Below are 24748 nucleotides of genomic sequence, written 5' to 3' on the forward strand. Positions count from 1 at the left end.
ATGTTTCACGAGATGAAATAATAGGATTTCAGGATGTTGGTGATAAGAAATCACCAATAGCTGCAAAAAGTGCGTTTGTTCTTATGGCACGCAGTATTGCAGGCAATACTAGAAAGTTCCACTTTGTTATTGTTTTGCAGCGACTAATTGTACAAGCGATACAATAAAAACTATTATTTTTGATGCAATACGAAAATTAAGAGAATGTGGTGCTACTGTGCATGCGTTAATTAGGGACATGGGTTCCAATTTTTTGCAATTGTCTCGTCAATTGGAAATATTAAATCAAAATTCAATATTTGTCGTTAATGACTAAAATATATTTTTTTGATACTCCCCATTTAATCAAAGCTACTCGTAATAATTTGTTAAAATATATTTTGAAATCAAGTAATGATAAATTTGCATCATAGTCTTATATTGTTCAATTTTATTTAAAAGATACAAAATAATCGCTTAAAGCAGCTCTTAAATTATCTCCGATTCATATTGAACCTAATAATTTTTCGAAAATGAAAGTTAAGTATGCCATACAAGTAATCATGTAGTTGCAGGTATGATCGTTTATTGCAGTTTATTGATCGTTTCGATAAATTATTTGATGTGTAAATTCATCTTTTATGGACAGTCCAAAAGAATATGGAAAAATTTTTACCGGAAGTATAAAATAATTGGAATTTTTGCAAGAAACGTAAAATTTTTTAAAAGATATTACAGTTACTAATAATAAGGGCAAAATTGTAAAAATTAAATCTTTTGAATGCTGGCAGATCATTATTAATAGTATTATCCAATTATGGGAATAATTAAAGACTTTTAATTTTCCACATCTACAAACTTGTAGAATCAATCAAGATTGCTTTGAAAATTTTTTTGGATCTATTCGACAACAAGGCAGTAATTCTATTAATCCGACTTCTATACAGTTTTCACGCGTTTTTAAATTATATAGTATTAAATTATTACAGCATTGTGATACAAAAAATTGTGTTCCAGATTCCAATGAATTATTAAATCTTATGGAAACATCAAACTTTCAATCTACAGATTCCGACTTTAATACATCATCACCTACCTATAAAATTTTAGATGTTTCTACACACGAGTATCGTTCTATGGACCTGCCAGAACAAAATGCATTTAAATACGTTTGCGGCTATTTAATCAAAAGATGTTTAGCAACACATTCGTGTGAAACGTGTACAGATTATATAAATGAAACTACTCATACTTTGAATAACACTACTTTATGTTGTTCATTTTGCGATTACGAATTTGAAAATGGAAAACTTTTTGGAGCTTTGAATATTCCAAGTAATGAATTTTGTTTATACATACATAAATTAAATGAAATATTTGTTAAAAATTTTGAAAGTAATTGTTATAAAAAACATTTGGTTCTTATTTACTTTCTTTAGTAAAAGATATTAAGTTTCAAATACCATGTCCTGTCTTTCTCACAGATTTTCTTAATAAAATATTTTTTTGCATGCGCATTTATCACTCACTAATACAACATAATAAAGCATGTAAAGGGGTTGGTCAGAACAATAGAAAAATGTGGAATATTTTAATCTTTAATTTTTGTGTTTTTTGCATGCATATTGCTTTTATAAGATATTTTGTAATTTGTACACGTGTAGAGATAAGACAAATGTAATAATATTTTTAATATCACATGTAAAGGTAAGTTAGAAATAAGAAATGCTTAATGTAAAATATAACGGTAAGATAAAAAAAGAATATTTTGATAAGATGTATTAAACAAATTTTTTTTTCGTAGTATTGATGGGACTATGGGAAACAAAATAAAATGTAAAAAGCTGAACGGTCGTATTCCAGTTCTATATTGTTTTCTTTCTTCTTTTGTTTCTTTCTGGATTGTACTCAGCGTAAATAACTGAAGTACGCTCTGGAAAGACAGAGAAAAGGTAAGAAGAATGTAAGTGTGACTGTAAGTAGATATTAGCGAATTAGTTATATTATGCGTCGATATTATTAATTTGCTGTTTATACGTTCAATTTATACTTACAATTGTAATAATAGAATTTTTTGAAACAAAATGCGCATCTTCAGATACATATTTTATTAAAAAAATTCAAGTATTTTTTTAAACGATATGGAAATTTTCAATGTATAAGTGTATTTCATTGCATTTTATCGGTTTTGTATGTATAATTATATATCAATTTTACATTTTGTGCTCAACATTTTTTTAAATTTTATTTTCTTTCTTTCTGGATCGTACAGAGGTGGACCGAGTAGCTGAAGTACAATCTAATGAAAGAAACTTAGTCATACACATATATATTATTAATTTACGCATATATATTTTAAACTTTTTATTATTTTTATATTAAAATAAATTAATCTTTTTCTTAATTCTTAATTTTAAGTAATAATTATTTAAATGTCACTTGTTATGTTAATTTGGATTTTACATACACATACGCACGCACGCGAGCACACACACACACACACACACACACACACATGCAACAAATGTATCTTTAAATACAAAATACTAAAGATATGAATGTATTATTATAAAATATAACTATGTACTTATAAAAAAGAAATATATTTTTTTATGTACAAAAGGGTATACTTTTTATTTTCGATACAAAATTTAACTGCTGTTAAAGTTTATCTTAATTTATCATAACTAACATTATTAAATATCTTTCATTTCCATATTTATTTTCTAAAGCTCAGTCTATATTACTTTAAGAGTTTGCTCTTTTACATACATCAAATATATATTATAATAAAATTTTATATTTATTTATTATCTGATAAACCAATTTCTCTAATGTTGCTACGAATTAGAAAGAGAGCATAAATACAGACTAGAAGAGTAAGTGCAGATACTGTATAAAGTCACCGAGCTTGCATCTGCGCGCTGTGATTTTAGCTTCACCAACATCAAAAATGCCGACAGAAAGTTGCGCTACTGTATACTGTGGCTATACATTTGCGATCACGATTATTAAGTATTTTGTTTTTTGTAATATTTCTATCATTTTTTATAGCGAAAAAAAAACAAAAAGTTAAATAATGTAACTTTGCGAATGTAGCATCACACCTCTCCCTCTAAAGTACAAGAACACAGTAAATATTATTCTTTTAAACAACATTTCTAATTAATACTATTTGAATCTTACTATTACGTGTAATTTTAACAACAAAATTTTAACTTATTTCCAATTCTTTACACTTTTCGTATTAAACACTAAGATGCTCGGATAAATAGCATCATGCTGATTATAATTTATCACAGTTCTAACGACAGTTTTCATTAGAAATATTTACGTAATAATATAGCACATTGTTATTGTAAATGTAAGTAATGTCATTAAATGTATCTTAATACATTATTATAAAAAAAATATAAAGTCTAACATTTAAAAATATGTTGCTGCTGTAATTGTGCTTAAATTGATGATTGTAGAGCGAAATATTTTATTATGACTGCGATAAATAATTATTTATTAGTTTTAATAGAATATTTTGCTCTATAATCATCAATTATCTTATTTTGCTTATAATAATGTATTAAATTACATTTAATGACATTACTTACATTCATATTAACAATGTACTATATTATTATGTAAATATTTCTAATGAAAACTGTTGCTAGAACTAGAATAAGTTATAATCAGCATGATATTGTTTATCCGAGTGTCTCACCATGTTTAATATGAAAAGTGTGAAGAAATGATAACAGTTAAAATTTCTTTCTTGAAATTACACATAATGGTGAGATTTGAATAGTATTAATTAGAACTGTTGTTTAAAGGGATAATATTTACTGTGCTATTGTATTTTAAAAGGAGAAGTGTAATGCTACATTTGCTAAGTTACATTTAACTTTTAGTTTTTTGCTATAAAAACTGCTATAAATATTACAAAGGACAAAATACTTAATAATCGTGATCGCGAGTGTATAGCGTTGACGCGTGCCTCGGCGCAGGAGCATAAGAGAGCGGTGCGGTATTAAGCTATCTTTCCCCTTGCTGCGCGCCATTTATGGTCGCTTACAGTTGGGCCACGGTGGGCGATCTTACGATTTAGGCGAGCGATCGCTTGTCTCTGCGCGCTCTTATTCGACTGACTTTAATATTTTATTACTTGAAAATTATTGCAAATATCGCAAAATAGTATTAGATTTTTTGGTTTGTCTCGATTCTTTCTACTTCATGTAAGAAACTTCATAGAACGGTTTGGGACACCCTGTGTAAGTCGCAAACGTGAGTTTACCTTATACCGTTTTAAATTACGCGTGCATTTTTTGTCAGCACATGGCAGCATATGTCTGCTTGTCGTATAGGCTGTGTGACATCTCGTAGGCACGCGGTCAGTCAGACGCGTGAGTGATTTAAAGTGATTCTTCTGGATGACAATGCCCGCACTCACACAGCAAGACCAATGCAAGAGCTGTTATGAACATTTTGTTGGTAACGCTTGGAACATCTATCGTATAGTCTCGACTTAACTATCAGTGATTTTCATCTGTTTGGGCCCCTAAAATTTGAGTGGCCGTTATTTTGAAGCTGATAATGTCGTAATCCAAGAAATTATACGTTGGCTTGCGACAGCAACAAAAAGACTTCTTTGTCACTGGCTTACAAAGACTTGTAAAGAGATGGGATAAGTGTCTGAATATACAGGGTGAATATGTCGAAAAGTGAAATAAATGTCAAGAAATTACTTTGATTATTATTGCCTCTATCCAGTTTTGCGACTTATACATATATTGATTTGCCTTTGTATAATGTACGAGGTGAATCTTGATAACCAAGTTTTTATTCTGGAAAAAAGTTACCAACTGCTGTTTAATCGATTTAGCGGCATATAGACATCGATTTGACTGATACATGTAGGAATTTCAACACCACTAACCTTATGTACTCTTACTACACTTTCCAATTTTGTTATACATTTAGTGTATTTTGTAGTCTTTGTTTTTACTCATCGTAAGTTTAACGCACGTACTCGAGTCAGAACACACTTGCGTCTTTTCTTATGCTTTGGAAATATTTTTAGTATTAAAGTATATTTTGTAATATTAAATTAACCTTCCTGTTATTCATAAATCTTCTCTACTTGCACATTTCCACAAATGGTGACCCAAATGTGATTGAACCAACGTGATCGAGAATTTAAGAAGTATCATGAGCATGTTTCTTTCGACGGGATGCTCGAGCAGAGATTGTATGGGACGTGACCGATTTTTTCAATGATATTGAGTACTGGAATCGCCAAACAGTTTCTACATAATTTATCATATTTTTCTTGTTGTATACGCTTGTGCCTTACATTGTCCGTACCGTATTTGTGCCGCGATTTTAAGAAGTTGTGAAAATACACCGCACGCTCGCCGATGGCCAATAAGTTTATATTGAGATCCGATTTTGTACAATGAGGCGGAAATCTGTGCAACGGACATGAGTGTAATACATTATATATATGGCTAGGTATATACAGGTATATACATTATATATATGGCTAGGTATATACAGGGTGTCCCAGTATAAGTGGCCACCCCCCTTTATCTTGTAAACTAACAGAGATAGACCCAATAAATATAACATCAAATTAAATGGTTTGAACTAAACTTTATTGTGAGCACAGTGATTACTTACAGAAATTATCTATGTTAAAGAACGAAGAGACATGCACAATTTTTGCATAGTAAAGTGAATATTTTTATATGATAAAAGTTGTAGCGTTTTTTTTTAATGAATACAATGATGTATGATTTATTAAAATTATTTTACAACTTGTAGAAGTTATGTCGGTTTAAAGTTTTGCGGGCGACTAATACCATTTCAGTTTTGCCCCTGCGGTGTGGCTGACTTCCGTTTTGGCGATTGACGTGTAACATGTTGATATCTGATTATAATATTTGGTGTAATAATTTTATAAACCTGTAAATTTTTGTATTCTTATTATATTACTTACATTTTACGTACATCGAATATTATAATCAGATGTCAACACGTTACATGTCAATTGCCAAAGCAGAAGTCGGAAGTTAGCCACATCGAAGGGGCGAAACTGAAATGGTATTAGTCGCCTGCGAAACTTTAAACCGACATAACTTCTATAATTTGTAATATAATTTTGATAAATCATACATCATTGTATTCATTAGAAAAAACGCTACAATTTTTATTGTATAAAGTATTTACTTTATTATGCAAAAGTTGTGCATGTCTCTTCGTTCTTTAACATAGATAATTTCTGTAAGTAAACACTGTGCTCACAATAACGTTTAGTTCAAACCATTTAATTTCATGTTATATTTATTGGGTTTATCTCTGTTAGTTTACGAGATAAAGGGGGGTGGCTACTTATACTGGGACACCCTGTATATACACACACATATATATATATATATATATATATATATATATATATATATGTATGTATGTATGTATGTATATATGTACACACACACGCACGCACGCACGCACACACACACACACCATATATAAAATGAGAGGTGTTAGTATGCTATATTCGCGAAGTTACATTATTTAACTTTTGGTTTTTTGCTATAAAAAATGCTATAAATATTACAAAGAACAAAATACTTAATAATCGTGATCGCAAGTGTATAGCGTTGACGCGTACCACGGCGTGATGCGGGTACATAAGGGAGCGATGCGGTGCTAAGCTATCCTTCCCCTTGCCGCGCGCCATATACCGTCGCGGCGTCGCCATATACAGTCGGGCCGCGGTGGGCGGTCTTACGGCTTAAGCGAGCGACTGCTTCTCTCTGCACGCTTTTATTCGGCCGACTTTAATATTTTATTACTCGAAAATTATTGCAAATATTGCAAAATGGTATTAGACTTTTTGATTTATTTCGATTTCTTCTACATCATTGTGTTAATATGTATACAATTGCTCTGGGACACTGTGTGTTCGTGCGTGCGTACGCGCGCGTATATGTGCGTGTCCGTGTGCGCGCGTGTGTGTGTGTGTGTATGTATATATGTATATGTAGGGTGTCCCAAAAAGCTCAGATCTCTTCTTAAGAGCGAATTTTTTGGAATATTCTAAGAGAAAAATTCTAATACAAAAATGTCGAAGGTATAACGGTTTTCAAATTATTTGTGATTAAAGTTTACGAATCACAAAGCTGATATTGTGCACCCAGGTATGGTGACCTTTGAAAAATGGTCGTGAAAACGAGTATCTTTGCGCGAGAGAACTGTGTACTCGTTTCGTCGAACACAACATTTTGGGGGCTCGTCCGATTTCGGACCACGAAAGATCATGGATATTTCAGAAGATTTAACTGCAGTGACTCCTGCGAGAGCGGAGGGACGTCCTCTTCGAAAGAGAATGCGTGTTTGTACGCCTCCTAGACCTCGACTCTCCACTGAGGCGAATTTTCTTCGGGCAGTCGCCATAGAATTACGTCAGCTTCGTGCTGAGAGGCAAAAACAGCGGCAATGTGAGGAGGAATGCAGGCGCTGCTTCAGGAGCGCGACGAAAGACTTCAGCGTCTAGAGGAGCGGCTACTACATTTTTTAGGCCAGTCGTTACCTTTATCTTTTTGTCCTTCTACCGCGGAGATTTCTCGAGATTCCGGAAACACAAGCGTCAATTTGAAATTAAAACCAGTTTTTTTCGACGGGAGTGTTCCGCTGCGCGAATATTTTACACAATTCAGATTAATCGTGCGAATAATTGGGAACATTCTAAGAAGGCGGTTGCGTTAACTTTGAATTTACGGGGAAAAGCGCGTTCAGTTCTAGACGGAATAACGGAATTAGAAGATTTAAGTTTTGAAGAAATTAAATCTATGCTCGAGGTACGTTTTGGGGAAGGTCATATGTCTCAAACTTTTTACGTGCAGTTTACGAATCGTAAGCAAGAATTTGGAGAAGATTTGGCTTTATTGGGAGCCAATTTAAAACAACTTTCACGTTTAGCCTATCCTGAGTGTCCTCACGAAGTGCGCGACAAGATTGCTTATGCTCAGTTTATTATTGCAGTCTCTGACGGGTTTTTGAGACGCACTCTTCAATTTAAGGGAATTACTTCCTTGTATTTTGCAATTTAGAGGGCGAAAGCAATTAAAACTATTCAAGAAAACAGTTTTTCTCAGAAAGGGGAAAATAAAGAAATGGAGAATGTTTCAATTTAGGTTTTGTAATTTAACATAGAGTATGTGGTAGAGAGTTACGGTTTTAGGTTTAGGACTTTGTCTTTTTGAAATTGAAATTTTGTCTCAGGGAGAAGGGAAGGACATGTTCTTTCGTTCTTTTTTCTTCCTGGAGAGCATTGGATTGTGAATGACACGGGCGACGCTCGGTAACTCGTGGTAGGAGCCCGGGGTACAGCAGGAAGTCGTCATGCTTCCCTGAAAGTCCACGCCTTGGAGGACTAATTCCGAGAATTGTTCTTCGGAAACTGAGAATGAGTTTCGATTCTTTTTTTTAGAATTTTTTGAATTGGCACGCGGAAATGGATTTGCAACGATTAATAATTCCGCCACGATTTATTTGTATAAAATTATTAGATTAAAGTTAGTGTTTCTTTTTATAAAAGAGTGTTCTTTCCTTTTGCGTTGAAAACGAGTGTTTTTGCGCGAGAGAACTGTGTACTCGTTTTGTCGAGTACAACATATATATGTAGGATGTTAAATAAAATAAAATAAAGTAAAACTAGGAGTGATAGGAATATAAGTAGTTTAATAGTGAATGAACGCTTAACAACTAAATAAAGTCACAATTTGTTTAATGGTTGCTTACGATCAAATCTCGTTTTGATTGCTCGCGATGCTTTGCTCTCAACTTACAAACTCTTAAAACTCTCTTAATTCTTAACTCTCAGAGTGCTCGCAATACTGTTCACTCTCTGGCTGTTTGAAATGCTCTGTTTTTAGCTCGGCCTGCCTACTCGCTTTTACCTTTTTTACCTAATACGAACGTGCGTCCACTTGTAGACATCACATTTATACGTGTTCAATACAATTGATTGTGTGTTTTATGATGCTATCATAAAACAACACATGTTTTAAACAATGGCAATCCTTTTCGTTAAGCGATGCTATTTTTCTACTTGACACATGTTCTCTCGATCTCGATTTCTCTTTCCCTCTCTCTCTCTCTCTCTCTCCCACATTCTATCTCTCTAACTTAAGTAAATGATAATTTATTTGAATACTGTGTGTGTGTGTGTGTGTGTGTGTGTGTGTGTGTGTGTGTGTGTGTGTGTGTGTGTGTGTGTGTGTGTGTGTGTGTGTGTGTGTGTGTGTGTGTGTGTGTGTGTGTGTGTGTGTGTGTGTGTGTGTGTGTGTGTGTGTGTGTGTGTGTGTGTGTGTGTGTGTGTGTGTGTGTGTGTGTGTGTGTGTGTGTGTGTGTGTGTGTGTGTGTGTGTGTGTGTGTGTGTGTGTGTGTGTGTGTGTGTGTGTGTGTGTGTGTGTGTGTGTGTGTGTGTGTGTGTGTGTGTGTGTGTGTGTGTGTGTGTGTGTGTGTGTGTGTGTGTGTGTGTGTGTGTGTGTGTGTGTGTGTGTGTGTGTGTGTGTGTGTGTGTGTGTGTGTGTGTGTGTGTGTGTGTGTGTGTGTGTGTGTGTGTGTGTGTGTGTGTGTGTGTGTGTGTGTGTGTGTGTGTGTGTGTGTGTGTGTGTGTGTGTGTGTGTGTGTGTGTGTGTGTGTGTGTGTGTGTGTGTGTGTGTGTGTGTGTGTGTGTGTGTGTGTGTGTGTGTGTGTGTGTGTGTGTGTGTGTGTGTGTGTGTGTGTGTGTGTGTGTGTGTGTGTGTGTGTGTGTGTGTGTGTGTGTGTGTGTGTGTGTGTGTGTGTGTGTGTGTGTGTGTGTGTGTGTGTGTGTGTGTGTGTGTGTGTGTGTGTGTGTGTGTGTGTGTGTGTGTGTGTGTGTGTGTGTGTGTGTGTGTGTGTGTGTGTGTGTGTGTGTGTGTGTGTGTGTGTGTGTGTGTGTGTGTGTGTGTGTGTGTGTGTGTGTGTGTGTGTGTGTGTGTGTGTGTGTGTGTGTGTGTGTGTGTGTGTGTGTGTGTGTGTGTGTGTGTGTGTGTGTGTGTGTGTGTGTGTGTGTGTGTGTGTGTGTGTGTGTGTGTGTGTGTGTGTGTGTGTGTGTGTGTGTGTGTGTGTGTGTGTGTGTGTGTGTGTGTGTGTGTGTGTGTGTGTGTGTGTGTGTGTGTGTGTGTGTGTGTGTGTGTGTGTGTGTGTGTGTGTGTGTGTGTGTGTGTGTGTGTGTGTGTGTGTGTGTGTGTGTGTGTGTGTGTGTGTGTGTGTGTGTGTGTGTGTGTGTGTGTGTGTGTGTGTGTGTGTGTGTGTGTGTGTGTGTGTGTGTGTGTGTGTGTGTGTGTGTGTGTGTGTGTGTGTGTGTGTGTGTGTGTGTGTGTGTGTGTGTGTGTGTGTGTGTGTGTGTGTGTGTGTGTGTGTGTGTGTGTGTGTGTGTGTGTGTGTGTGTGTGTGTGTGTGTGTGTGTGTGTGTGTGTGTGTGTGTGTCGCGCGCGCGCGTGCGCGCGTGCAATGTGTGTAAGATTATAATATAAAATATTATAAAATAAATGGACCTTCTGTTTTTCACCAGAAATTAGGATTATTTTGAATTATATATGTTAGAGTTATGCAGGATACGAGGTAGACGGATCGATAGAAGACACTGGAGAACTAAGATTAATCACAGAATTTATTCTATAACACGATATAATTAAGAAACGTATATGTGTGCAAAGGCGGGAACTTAGCAAATGAGAGCGGAAATGAAGGTAGCGCGTGCAGTGACGCATTAGATCCTTATGACGGCTCCTCGTGTAGGGTCTGTTCGTAGATCGTACTTGAGCCTATTATAATTGCGCTGATACCTCCCGTCGATGAACGGCAATGTTATGCGGAAACGCGCTCGAGTCCGGAGATCTTCATGCACTTGACGTGCTTAGGTCTAGGAAGACCTTTGGTCAACATGTCGGCTGTCATTTGTAGAGACGTGGCCCATCTTCAATGATCCTCGGTTCAGAGTTTTGCGGATGAAGTGATGACGCATATCGATATGCTTACTCCGGGAGTGAAAGACAAGGCTTTGGGCGTAACGCCCTCAAGTTGTCGTTGAAGATGGTGATGTTGCCAAGTTCGGAGAGTCCGAGTTGCTCTAAGAATTTTTATAAGTAAATAGCCTCCTTGGCACATTCGGTAAGCCTCATGTATTTCGCCTCAATGGATGAAAAGGCGACCGTTGGTTGTTTCCTATAATTGCAGGAAATAAGGCTGCCGAAAAGCTTGAACAAGAAGTCGGTATATGATCGTCGATCTTCAGGACAGCTACCCCAATCGGCGTCCACGAAACCTTCAATGGGCTTGGAGTCTTTTCGATAGACTAATCCAAGGTCTCTGGATCCTTTGAGATATTGAAGGACCCGTTTTGCAACAGTTCAGTGTTTTTGACCGTAACAATTATTAAATTGCTCCAGGTAGCTAACGGCGTAGCTTATATCGGGACGTGTTGATACAGCCAGGTAGGTTAGAACGCCTACAAGCTCTCGGTAGGGAAGATTCATTTCTTTTATATCAGGTTCCGATTTCTTCTTGGTGAGCTCTACACCAGCGTCTATTGGTGTGCTGATAGGGTTGCAATTGATCATCCCGAATCGTTTAAGTATATCGTCGATGTAACTCCGTTGATGCATAGCAGCTACGATCTGAGAAATGTTGAACTCTATGTTGAGACAGTAGCCCACTTTGCCAAGATCCTTCACATTGAATTGTTCGGTGATTATGTCGCGGAATTTCACGATGATCTTGGAGTTACGAGAAGCGACTAAGATGTCAACGTAAACTACGATGGCGATGAAGTCCTCCCCTTTTCCTCGTGTATAGAGGCAAGGATCGGCGTCGGAGGGAATGGCGCCGAGCTTCCTGAGTGTACTGTCCAACTTGGTGTGCCAATTTCTTCCGACCTAGTGAAGACCGTATAGCGACTTTTTCAAAAGGCATACCTTGTCTCCGTTTTGCAGGTCTAGAAGCATTTTATTGGCTTTATCTGCCAGATTTTGATCGTCTTTCTCCTCCGAAATAATCCTTAGAATTCCGGCTAGTTGTTTAGGAGGTTCCATAAAAATCTGTTTGTCGCCGTTTAGATAGGCGGTCGTTATATCAAAATGATGCATTTTCATGTCTAGGCGAACTGATAATGCTGTGATCAGTCGTATTGTTCCTTGTCAGGCTACGGGTGCAAAGACTTCGCCGAAATGTAATCCAGGTTGCTGGTTGAAACTCTGAGCGACTAGGCGGGCGTTGCGTCTGCAACGAGAACCATCCGAATTAAATTTGTTTCTCAAAACGATGCGGTTTCTTATTGTGGTAGAGTTCTTTGGACGGTCCACAAGTTGCCAAGTTTTGTTTTGTATTATGGATTTGATTTTGGATACCATAGCATCGTGCCATTCCTCAACTTCCGGGCTTGCCAAGGCCTGTTTCATTGGTACCTCAGATACTAAGGCGATTGTTTTTTGTTCAGCATATCCGACGTAGGTACTGGCGGACGAATAAATTTTGCGAGGTCTTCCTCTTTGTTCTGTTCTCAAGACTTTTAGTCTTCCTCTCCCCCGCGATGAAGACCGCGGTAGTTCAGATGCAATTTCATCGTCGTAGCTGTCTTCATCGGATTGTTCCTTGACGGGTTCTTCCTCGGTGTGGGGGACCAATTCAATGTCAATGGATTCGGGTTCCGTGTGTGTCGCATTTGCTGGTCTCTCTTCGGAATCATTGGTTGGCGAAAGGTCGAGATCCTGGGGAAGTGATTTATCATCCTCGATGAATTTGACGTTACGTGATATGATAACTTTGTTTTTGTCAGGTAGCCATATTCTGAATCCTTTGGACTCGTTGGGATAACCTATGGAGATGCCTTCCTTGCAGCATTGGTCCAGCTTTCCTCGGTCTGGTTCTGTGTTTAAACAGAGGACTCGACATCCGAATTCCGTGAGGTGCTCGACGTTGGGAACATTTCCGGTCCACAGCTGATGTGGCGTTAAACCATCGAGACTTTTAGACAGGCATCGGTTCCAGATGAAGTTGACAGTGTTGACAGCTTCGCCCCAAAATTTGGATGGCAAGCCCGACTGTGCGAGCAAGCATCTGGCCATATCCAGAAGAGTACGATTTTGTCGTTCCGCGATCCCGTTCTGCTCAGGATTGTACAGGACGGTAAGTCGTTTGGTGATGCCGTTGTCTTTTAGGAACTTGTCGATGTCTTTGCCTGTAAACTCCAAATCATTATCGGACTGAAATGATTTTACTTTTTTACCTGTTTGTCTTTCAGCGAGTGCGATGAATTCTCTGGTCGCCTGAAGTGCCTCACTCTTGTGTCGCAAAAAGCGAATTTTGCTCCATCTTGAATGTCGAGAACTAAGATTAATCATAGAATTTATTCTATAACGCGATTCAATTAAGAGACGTATGCGTGTGCAAAGGCGGGAACTGAGCAAGAGAGAACGGAAGTGAAGGGAGCGCGTGCAGTGACGCGTTAGATCTTTATGACGGCTCCTCATTAAGGGTCTGTTCGTGAGTCGTACTTGAGCCTATTATAGTTGCGCTGACAATATATCCATCCGATTAGTCATATTTATTTAGATTGCTAACAGTATGGATTAGAATGTAATTATTTCGGATTAGAAATAATTCGCGAAAACGATATTAAAATTAATTACGATTTGTATAGAATGAAAACTGATTACTTTTTAATCCGTTCATTGATTGAATCGATTAAAACAACTTAAAACCGATTAAAAAGGATTCCGTTTTATTTGGTTTTAATCGCACATTTTTAGCAAGGAAAGCTTATCGTATTATCAAAATTTATAGTTTATGTTTATATTTTGTTAAATATATTTTTTATGTTAAATATTTTTTAACACGAAAAATTATATTTATTATTTTATAATTTATAAAATCTTTATGCTTATAATAATGACAATGATGATGATAACGATGATAATAATAAAAGTACTCAACTCTGTACACATATATATCGCGGACCTTTTACGGAACGTACAACTGATGTTCTCTGAACATTTAATGGATGTCCTTAGAACATCTTTGAAATGTCCTATTTAATATAAAGAACACCGCTCGCGATTTTCGAATGCATATTCATTATGTATGTCGGGAACATGTTTAATATACATAATATGTTAGATATTACAAATCATCCCAAATATGTCCTGCGGATATCCTATAGAAGTCGTACTGCAGCTACGATAAACCAGGATGTCCTTCGGGCGTCCTTGAAACATCCTACGAGATACTAGGACATAACAAGGATTTTTGAGGACATGTACCGGATGTCTGGAAACATCCATGTGTTGTGTGGGCAGTACCCCGCAAACTAAAATATTAATTAAACGACGACTTTTCGGAAACTTCTTACATCGCGTCGGCGAGATGCAATGACACAAATGTCATAGCTTACGGCCATGACATGACACGAATGTCATCACATGGTCTCGCGTCTCGCATGAATACGCCCGACTAATGTATGCTAGTATTGCCAGTGCCACTAAATCAAAAATATAAAATAAACATTCTTGAAAAGGACGATGACGACGTTTCTTAATTTTTAATATGAAAAAGTCAAAATTTAGACTTTGCATTGCGATATCTCCGCTCGTAGGGCACGGAGAGAAAAAATGAAAACATTTTTAATATGCAATTTTTCTCAAGCTATCGTTTGAGATTAGTTAGAACTTGATCGATTCAGCCGTTATTGAGATTTAATAATCTTGTATACTTGGAACTCGCTGACTTGCAGCGAGTTCCAAGCCCTAAAGAGGCTCGGTTTCTTTAGCTTTGCGTTTATTTTGGCGCAAGACGCGACTGCGCCTCTTGCTTAATGGGTTATAATAAGAGTAACGGTTTTTGGTGCGTAGAATTAACAATTTTATTAATTTAAAAACGGACTTAGCTATCTTCAGCTACAACTTCTTCTGTCTTGAGCGCAGTTACATGACGTGATATTGAAATCGTGGCAGTGAAAAGGGTGTTTTACGACAGTTGAAATAATTGACAATTAACGTTTCTTCGAAATTCAATTAAGAAAAATAAGATTCTTTTTGAAAACTTTGAATGTATTGTGTCCAGTTTGCTTTTGCGAGATCCTTCCCGGCTGGGCAATTGACTGATTAGGACTCACGACCCATTTTCATGGACAGATTAATTTCCGGCCACTGTAAAACATTAACTTTGACATTTTAGTTTCTTATTAGAAATTTTTGTTAAAAATTGACCGCTTCCCCTGCTCGCAGATTACACTGGTTGACACCATTTTGGTCTTAAAGTTAACGAAGTTGTTTTTGATAGATTTTGAATTTGATTATGAATCTAGTCGCAAAAATATCGTATCACGTCAAGTTTTAGAGATATTTTAACTTAAATGTGCAAAAAATGAAGTTTTTGGCCATTTTTCACGACTTATGAAATGTCTAACAATTTTTTTAGCATCCAGCTGGATGTCACATTAAAGTGTTATTTTTACCCTTTCCAATGCATATTTGATTGCTATAATCCGACTTTTTTCGCTGAAATACATCAAATTGATTTTTTTTGTTTTTTAATTTTTTGTATCACATTTATTTGTACCGAACCGATTGTTTTAAAAATTTGTATTTGAGGTTTTTTTGGGTCGTTGATTAAGAATCTGAAGACAGATTTTCAAAATTTAAAATGACCGAAACAAGAGGTTAAAAAACAAAAAAAAATTTAATTTGCTCTATTTTACCGAAAAGGTCATAGCAATGAAATATGCGTTGGAAAGAGTAAGAATAACAATTTAATGTGACATCCAGCTGAATGATGGACAAAAATTGTTAGACATTTTAGAAGTCATCAAAAATTTTATTTTTTGCAACACAAGTGAATATTTTAAAAACTTGACGTGATACGACATTTTAGTGGCCAAATTTGTAATCAGCGCATCAAAATTTATCAAAAACATTTTCGTTTACTTTAAGGCCAACAAATATTGAATTTTTGTTGACTAATGTTTATAAAAACTAGAATCTCCGAATCTAAAAATGACATCCGATAAAACACAGGCAATTACTTTGTTGTTTTGGAACATAGGATGCATCACAATCATGACTTTAATTGGGATAACGTTGAGATTCTGGATACGGAAAGGTTCCTCAGCAGGAGATTGATTTCTGAAATGTTATCAAACTGTAGATTGACAGCGTAAATATACAGACAGATACGGAACTTTTACACAATGAGTATCTGCCATTTTTAAATAAATTTAAGGACCAAAGTTAACGATACAAGCCCATTGTTTTGAAACACGACCGCATGATTCTGACATTGTTACATAGGATACCGATTGTATATTGTTTATGGTTGGGCATAGGCCGAATCGTTTTTGCGTACTCAATACAGTTTGGTTTTTTGATTAGACAGGTTATTGTGCGGAAATCTGATCGTTACAAGTTGAATAATTTGTGTAATTCAAGTGGAATGAATGTGACTGGTTTTTGTCAATTTTTGGGTTTTTCTGGTGAGTGATTTTATGGTGGGGGAGCAAGTTAATGTTCTATACAGTGGTCGGAAATTAATCTTTCCATGAAAATTGGTTATGGGTTCTAACCGATGAACTGCTCAGCCGGAAAGCATCTCGCAAAAGCAAACGTATGTAACTGCGCTCAAGAGAGAAGGAATTGTAGCTAAAGATGACTTGAAACTGAGTTGAAATGTCCATTTTTAAATTGATAAAATTGTTAATTCTACGCACCAACAATTGCAGTTAATCTTATTAGCTCATTAATAGTTGATTACTTGACAATTTGAGAATACTACACTTTGATATCTTTTATTGTAATTAAATGAAAAAGTCTTATTTTCGGGGATCGAACCTGAGCGCAGCAGTCAACGTTTTAATGCCGGACGCTACGCCATTATTTTATTTTTTTTATCTTTTTATATATTTTTTTTGTTGAGGGTGCCTGAGCATTCCAAATAACGGCTTTACTGTAGCAAATGTTTGAGTAAATACTACACACTCATAAAATTTTATTAAAATCGGTGAAGCTCGACTGTCGGATTTTCTTTATAAGTTGCATTTTATGTAGGTACTCTCACTATGCTTTTCTGTTCTATTATACGTGTGTGTGTGTGTGTGTGCGCGTGCGCGCGCGCGCGTGTGCGTGCGTGTGTGTGTGTGTGTGTGCGTGCGTGCGTGTGTGTGTGCGTGTGCGCGCGCGCGCGCGCGCGTGTGTGTGTGTGTGTGTGCGCGCGCACGTATGCACGCACACACAGTTATCCACGGACATTCATACGCACCGATATACATATATGAGCAAACGTACAAGCTCAAACTAGTGTAGGTATACATATAAGCTGGCGTTATGAAAAAGACCTTTAAATATTTTTAATTCCGAAATTAGGCAATGTTCTAAAAATTTTTTCATTAGGAATCCAAGTATTACAACATAAAAAATTTAATCCGGTCAACTAAAAATGTTTTTTTTATATAAATTGTGCGAGGTCTTTTCATCATTTTTGCCCTAGCATACATCGTGCGAACTGTTTGCTCGATCGCGAAGTGCAGGCACATTCGAAAATAAATTTAAATTACGTTAAGTTGTGTGTAAAGTAATATTTGTGCTAAAGTGATAAAAACATGTATTCTTATGGAATTATGAATCTATTTTCTTGATAGGAAGAAATTTTGTCACCTATTTTGTGTCCGGTAATAACTACCACATCTCGTGAACTATAATAATAAAACAAGTCAAACTAAGCAGAAAAATTAATATTTTGTTAATTACTATAAATTATGCAAAATAGTAGAAAATTTTCTGCTCACTTTGACTTGCTTTATCAGTCCGTTAGAGGTGCTACCGCAGGTAGTTATTACACTCTATATATATAAACATAATAGTACAAGTGTATTCCTTCATTCTTTTTCCATTCATGACTTCCAAATATTATTTCAATGTGTGCCCAAAAACAAGACTACTTTGAAGTCATTATGTAAGAACACACATGGATGTATTGTAAAATACATATCAATGTGTGATCGTACATATCAACAATTTATCAATGTTTCTATGTAATATGATTACATCTAAATTTATGTAATATGCTTTAAATACCCATTCTTTTACAAAGCGTATCTTGGTAAACATTTTTTTCGGTATTTTCATACGAGTTGGAATACTTTAGAAATATAGAAAAAAATTTACATTTTTTTTTTAGAATGCTCACATATCGCTGTCTTTGATTGAAAAGTGACATAGCTTAGAACCTAAACGATATATAAAACTATAACTGCAATCCTGTATATGTATTTATACTATTATATTATTTTTATATATATACAAAAAATATCCGATAAAATATTCCTCCTTATGAAAAGAATGAAATTTCATAATTATTTTATAAAAACTTGTATTTTTATCGCTTTAGTGCACATATTATTTTGCATACAACTCAATTGTAATTTGAATATATTTTTAAAAATGCTTATATTTTACATTTGTGACCAGGAATGGAATTCTATAACTCTTAACAATAATGTTGATATTATTACATTAAATTGTTGCACAACTTTTTTAGTACATATATTGTAATATCCGCGTAAAGATATAACAATATTGATACTGTTGTTAAGAATTATAGAATTCTGCTGTAGCAGTTTGCACGATGTATTCGCGTAATCGACATCTATATACGTCATTAAATCGATTAGATGTGCAGATGATAATTTTTTTCATAGAATAAAAGACTGGTTTAATTATTAATTCCTTAACGCTTGTTTTTCTCGAAAAAAACAGTCCAAAATATTCATTTTTAAAAATTGAAGATATTTGATTAATTCTTTATTTGAAAATGAATATACATATAAGCTCGATTCTTAGAATGAGAGTCTGTCACTCTACGCGTGTTCTCTACTCCCACCATTGCTACCAGCAATCTATTCTCTATGTCTATGGCTTAAGCAGAACACATTCACGTATATTTTAGTAACATAAATTTTAAAGTCGCTCGAGTCACACTTGGATGTGAGCAAATCTGTCAGTTACTCGCACCCAAATGTGGCTTGTTTACGAACGTTAAGAGATTAAGATTTATCTTGGATGCTTTCCAGCTACGACACAAATCAACACTATGTAACATAGTGTCCATTAGTGTAAGAGAGAAAATTTTAGTTGTCTCACTCACACTAATGGACACTGTGTTCAGTGTCGACTTGTGTCGTAACTGGAAAACACCCCTTATGTATACTTTATGTTTGCGCGCGCGTGTGTGTACGCACGTGCGAGCGCGCGCGCGCGCGCACACACACACACACACACACACACACACACACACGCATACGCGCCGCGCATACACACATATGTAATTTTTTTTAGGACTACAAGTGCCAACAGAAGTCTTCCAGATATTCCAAAGGATAAAAACAGAGAACATGAAGTAGATTCAGTGCCTCAAGATATTTACGAAGCTTCTGAAATTATAGGAGAATTCCATTCGGAATTATATGCTACAGTCCAGGATGCAGGTAATATCAAATTAAGTAATAATTAAGATAAAAAATAGTTTAGAAATTTGAAATAGAAAAAGTTCTTGTATTTTTCCTTTTGTTATGTTATATTTTATTTTAAACAATAATAAATTAAATCGGATTAACGAAATTAAAACGCAAGAATAGAAGAGAATCTATGTCTCAGTGGTTCTTGGTGCCAATTTTCAACTCAAACTGCGCGCCGCATAGTTGTCATTTTACAATTTGGAAACTGTAAAAATTAAAAGTTATTATTTGGCAACAAGAACCGCTGACTGACATAGACCTTTTTTTGTATTTTATTTTGTCTTTAAATTACTTTACTTTCTATCAATTTATCTTTTAGCTCAGGAACAGATGCCTGAAAGGAAAACAGAAATTATCTTGCAAGGATGTTCTTTGCCACAAGATACATCTCATCAATACACAAGATTTGCAACTTCTGTCTCTGACAATGGTAGATGAATTATTTTCATTTTAATATTTATTGATTATTTTATGATATTCCAATTTATTTTAGTCGAACATCCTTACGCACAACTTCAGAATGTTCAAAAGACTGAAACTAGTCAAATAACTAGGTATTTATTATTTCTATATTTTATACATTATTCCACATATTTTTATTTTACCTTAGAATATGAAATGTTTAATTTTTAATTTACAGAAATAATATTAATCAAGTTGCAATTGTCGAGAAACCGTCAACATCAATAAATCAGTCAAATGGAAGTCCAATCGCTCCACCAAGAACTCGACGATCCTCTTCACATAATTCACTTCTTAATTCTGAGACACATTATGATATTCAAGCTGCTAATGCTATCTCTGGTGGTGTTCAAGCTAATCAAGATTTGCCCTATATGACTCCACCCCTCTTAACGCTACTGCCTCATCCTCAACACAACAATCCGCAGCAGCATTTTAGTGGAGACTCTCAAGATTCGAGTAATTGCGTTATTTTTCCTTGTTATCTTTTATTCCATATAGTACAAGTAGATTGCAGAAACACTGCAAAAATATTGCTCATTGGAATATTGCAAAGATGTTGCAAAATGTTACAAAATGTTTAATTATTTTAAAAATATTATAATATAGTATTGCGTAGCAATATTATAGTATAGTACATATTTACTAATATTTTGTAATATGATCAGTTAAGGTATTGTGATAATAACAATCTATCGCATGGGTATGCACCATTGCAAAAATACTGCAAAACGTTGATGCGATGTTGTTATAGCATTGCAGTAACTATAAAATATCTGCTTAAGGAAATATTGTAATATAATATTGCGACAATATTACAATATATGTAATACATAGTGCGTCCGGAAAGTAATGTTAGTGATTTTTTTTTACAAAGAACTTTTTTGTATAACATCAAAATGCTTCAAAATAGGCTCCTCTTGAGTTGACACATCGGCTCCAGTGAGTTTTCCAGTCATCGAATGCGTCACAGTAGGCCGTCTCTGGAATGTCCTTTAAACCCGCGGTATAAGCTTTGATCTCCTCAATTGTTCCAAAAGGCTTTTAATGGGTTCCGTAACATTGTCTAAAAAGTTATGGTTAGCTTCGCACATGTCTAAATTTTCCTGGTACGTTTCAACTCGGCGCAATTTTTGGTTGGTTAGTACTTTTGACATCATCTTTGCGCACATTTTCCGCAGATGTGCAGATTGTTTGTAACAATCTCATAAACGATAGTTTTTGGTATGTCTAATAACTGTGACACTAAACGGACACTCAATCGACGGTCTTTGATGACAACGATTATTGGATATACCAAAAACAATCATTCATGAGATCGTTACGAACAATCTGCACATGTGGAAGGTGTGCGCGAAGATGGTGCCGAAAGTGCTAACCGACGATCAAAAATTGCGCCGAGTTGAAACGTGCCAGGAAAATTTGGACATGTGCGAAGCTAATCCCAATTTTTTAAACAATGTTATGGGACCCATGAAAGGCAAACATTTTGAAACAATTGAGAAAATCAAAGCAGCTTGCACCGCGGCTTTAAAGGATGTTTCGAAGATGGCCTACCGTGACGCATTTGATGCCTGGAAAACTTGCCGGAGCCGATGTGTCAATTCAAGAGAAGCCTATTTTGAAGCATTTTGATGTGCTGTACAGAAAAGTTTAATAAATTCTTTGTAAAAAAATCACTGGCATTACTTTCCGGACGCACCATGTATTTCATATTTTATAATATCACGCTAATTAAGATGTTATTGCTGAAATGCATTACTGAAATGTTCTGTGCTGTATGCAAATTTTGTATGAACAATCTATAAGTTAGCGCAAGGGGTTTCCGACACTGGACGAAATTAACCCTTAAACACACCGATCCTGTAAAATACGAAAACATATTTTTGGGTCTGGGAGACTTTTTCAACTTTAAGAAGCTATAACTTTGATTACAATCAATATTTTTCTACGATTTTTTTTTAAAACGAAAGTTTAAAATCTCAGGAGTGTGACTGCACAATCGGCATTGCCGAAAAATAATTTATTGTGAAGTTATAAAAGAAAAACTATTAAGCAAAAATGAGAAATTGGTCAAAAATTCACTTTTCCTTCAAAGAATCATATCTTTGCAACAAAAAAACGTTTAAAGACTTTCAAATACGGCGTTTTAAAGCTAAAGTCACATTTTCAAAATAAAATTTGGCAAAGTCATTCCTTTTAAAAAGTATAATTATGTAACATATGAGATATTTTTGGGCATCTAAAAATTCACTTAAAAAAAAAATTATATTTTTGCAACAAAAAACTTTGAAGAACTTTACAATACGGCGTTTTAAAGCTAAAGATTCATACTTTCAAAAAAAAATTATATCATTGTCATTTCTATTAAAAAATGTAATTTATGTAACAAGACGAATATGAGGTATTTTTGATTAAATTGTGTCTAAAAATTGATGTGTTTCATGATATATTTCGGAAAAACTCTTTTCTACAGCATTGACAGTATTGACAGAGTATATCCGGAAACCGACCTGTTCGAACGTATTTTGTCCAGCTTTTTTATGTAAAATACTCACAAAAAAAGTTTCACTTACACACTATATGGGTTGCATTGACTCTAACAAAACTTTGCTGCCATGCCATTCGAATTCTAGTTGACCAAAAAAATTGATCAACCATATCAATCGGAAGAGGAGATTTCAAACTTTTTTTACGTCTTGGTTTGAACTTCCTATCTCATTCCGTCATCACATAGCAAGCGTTTAAAATTTCATATGGGGTCTCTCATACCCACTTACGTGTTTAAGGGTTAAATTAATTAGGATTTAATGAACTGAATTAAACTTTATTCGGCAAAATATAATATAGGAACGAATGGGCAAAAACTTAAGGCGTAACGTGGCAATTCTCCATCTTGAATTGGTCATTAAGCTTTATTAGAAAAGAAACAATGAAAGGGAAAACTATCCAGCTTTTTGTCAAGAATGAAGTTTAAGCAAGTTCTAATGATATCAAGTCGGAAGGGTACTGATTGATGATCTCTAACACTTTCCTTTAAGCTGAACCCGACGATGTTTGTCTGAAGTCGGGCTTTATTGAAGTCCAAGCCTCGGGCTCTATTGAAGTCCAAGCCGCGGGATGCATTTCAGATGCTTTGTTCCTGGTAATGCATTTGGTGACCATCTTCTCCGAAGACATGTATTCAAAACTAACAGGGTAGTTATTCAATATCTTCTGAATAAAATGATGCCTGATATCTATATGTTTCGATCTTGAATGGAAGACGAGATTGCTAGCTAATTAATCAGCAACAGTTGTCGTTGTACATCCTGACGTTTGCCAGACTCGAGCATTCCAATTTCTTGAAGAAGTTGATCAAATATAAGACTTCGTTGGCGGTGTTGATCATTGCTATATATTTTGCTTCCATTGACGAGAGAGTCATTGTTTTTTGCTTACGCGACTCCCACAGCAACCTTATTTAGTAAGAATATGGAGCCTGTATATGAGCGCTTGTCAATGATGCAGTTTTCCTAATCGGTATTCATGAAGACTCTCAGCTACTGATCATCCTTGCTGAAGACCAATTCGTAGTCGGTTGTTTTTTTTAGATATTGGAGCACGCGCTTAGCGGCGGTCCAATTTCTTCTACCGAACATCTATACTTTCTCCCTCTCGTCGGATCTCGAATCTCAGACAACACTTTGCCTAGGTCTCTTATTTAGAATGATTGAGCAAGTTTTTTCTTTATCTAGTTTCCTTGTTTCCGATCACTGGAAACGATTAAAATATCGTCAACGTAGACAAGAACGAAAGTTAATTTACCTGTGTCAACGTAAACGGGTAGATCGGCATTGGTTAGTGTTAGTTCAATGCTTTAATGTTTTTATCCTGTTTGGCATGCTAACGCAGTCCGGCTTGACGTAGAGCGTAAAAAGCTTTGTTCAATCTGCAAACCATATCCAGTTCTTTAATCTTTTTTAGTAAAAGTTGTGCACGTTCGGAAATATCGGTATCCTTTTCTTGAACGATTATTTTCTCCAGCATTTTGTTTAACAATTCCAGTATTTCTATAAAGATTTTTGCATTAATCTTTTTGTTTAGGTAAGCCGTTTCGACGTCAAACTGCGATATCTTTAAGTTGAATTTTACGTCAAGAACCATAAGCAATCGAAAGATTGCTTATCCCAGACGCACAATTGGAGCAAAAGTCTCGAAGAAATTGCGGTTATTGAGTGAATTTTTTAGTGACAATGCGTACTTTTTTTGGCTTAAAATGTCGTCTTTGTCGTACTTGTTTCGCAATACCGTTCTGCATTTAATCACTTTTCCACCTGCAGGTCCTGTAACGATATCAAAAGTATCATTTTGAATAAGACTATTTTGGAATACGCAGTCCCGTCATTTATCTTTGTCTGGCCCTGTGGTGACCTGAAAGAGAATCTCGAAGGCACCCATTGCGAATTCAGCATTGTGCCATTCACGATTGTCATCATCGCTTGAATCATCTATAGATTCTAATTTGCGTGACTTGGCGACGGGTTATATTGTATCATATTGTATTGTTTGGCAGGTTGGCCAGATTTGTCTGTTAGAATGGTCTTCTCTTACGTGGCCTTCCAGGAGCGTGTCGCATTTGTCGCTAATATTAGTCGAAGAAGCGTTGTCCTGTTTTTTTGGGGGGGGGGGTTTCAACGTCGCCTCGTGAAGAATTGCTATTCATAGGCATGCTTTGCGGCA

The 24748-nt window shown here is 35.7% G+C and overlaps 1 protein-coding gene across 6 annotated transcripts in view; it reads left to right on the top strand.

Moving 5' to 3' along the window:
• The window catches only part of LOC105197515, a 149161-nt gene that overhangs the window by 66909 nt on the left and 57504 nt on the right, over positions 1-24748 (top strand). For 5 of the 6 annotated variants that reach the window (XM_011163936.3, XM_011163973.3, XM_039449614.1 and 2 more), the window contains 4 exons: positions 19386-19534; positions 19884-19994; positions 20058-20118; positions 20205-20485. In XM_011163936.3, the coding sequence (XP_011162238.1) occupies positions 19386-19534; positions 19884-19994; positions 20058-20118; positions 20205-20485 (602 nt within the window). Of the gene's footprint in view, positions 1-10519; positions 13189-19385; positions 19535-19883; positions 19995-20057; positions 20119-20204; positions 20486-24748 lie in introns of those variants that run through there. The other variant, XM_039449613.1, reaches the window with a different exon arrangement.

The sequence above is a fragment of the Solenopsis invicta genome, chromosome 5 (genome assembly GCF_016802725.1).
Source record: "Solenopsis invicta isolate M01_SB chromosome 5, UNIL_Sinv_3.0, whole genome shotgun sequence".
Taxonomy (NCBI): domain Eukaryota; kingdom Metazoa; phylum Arthropoda; class Insecta; order Hymenoptera; family Formicidae; genus Solenopsis; species Solenopsis invicta.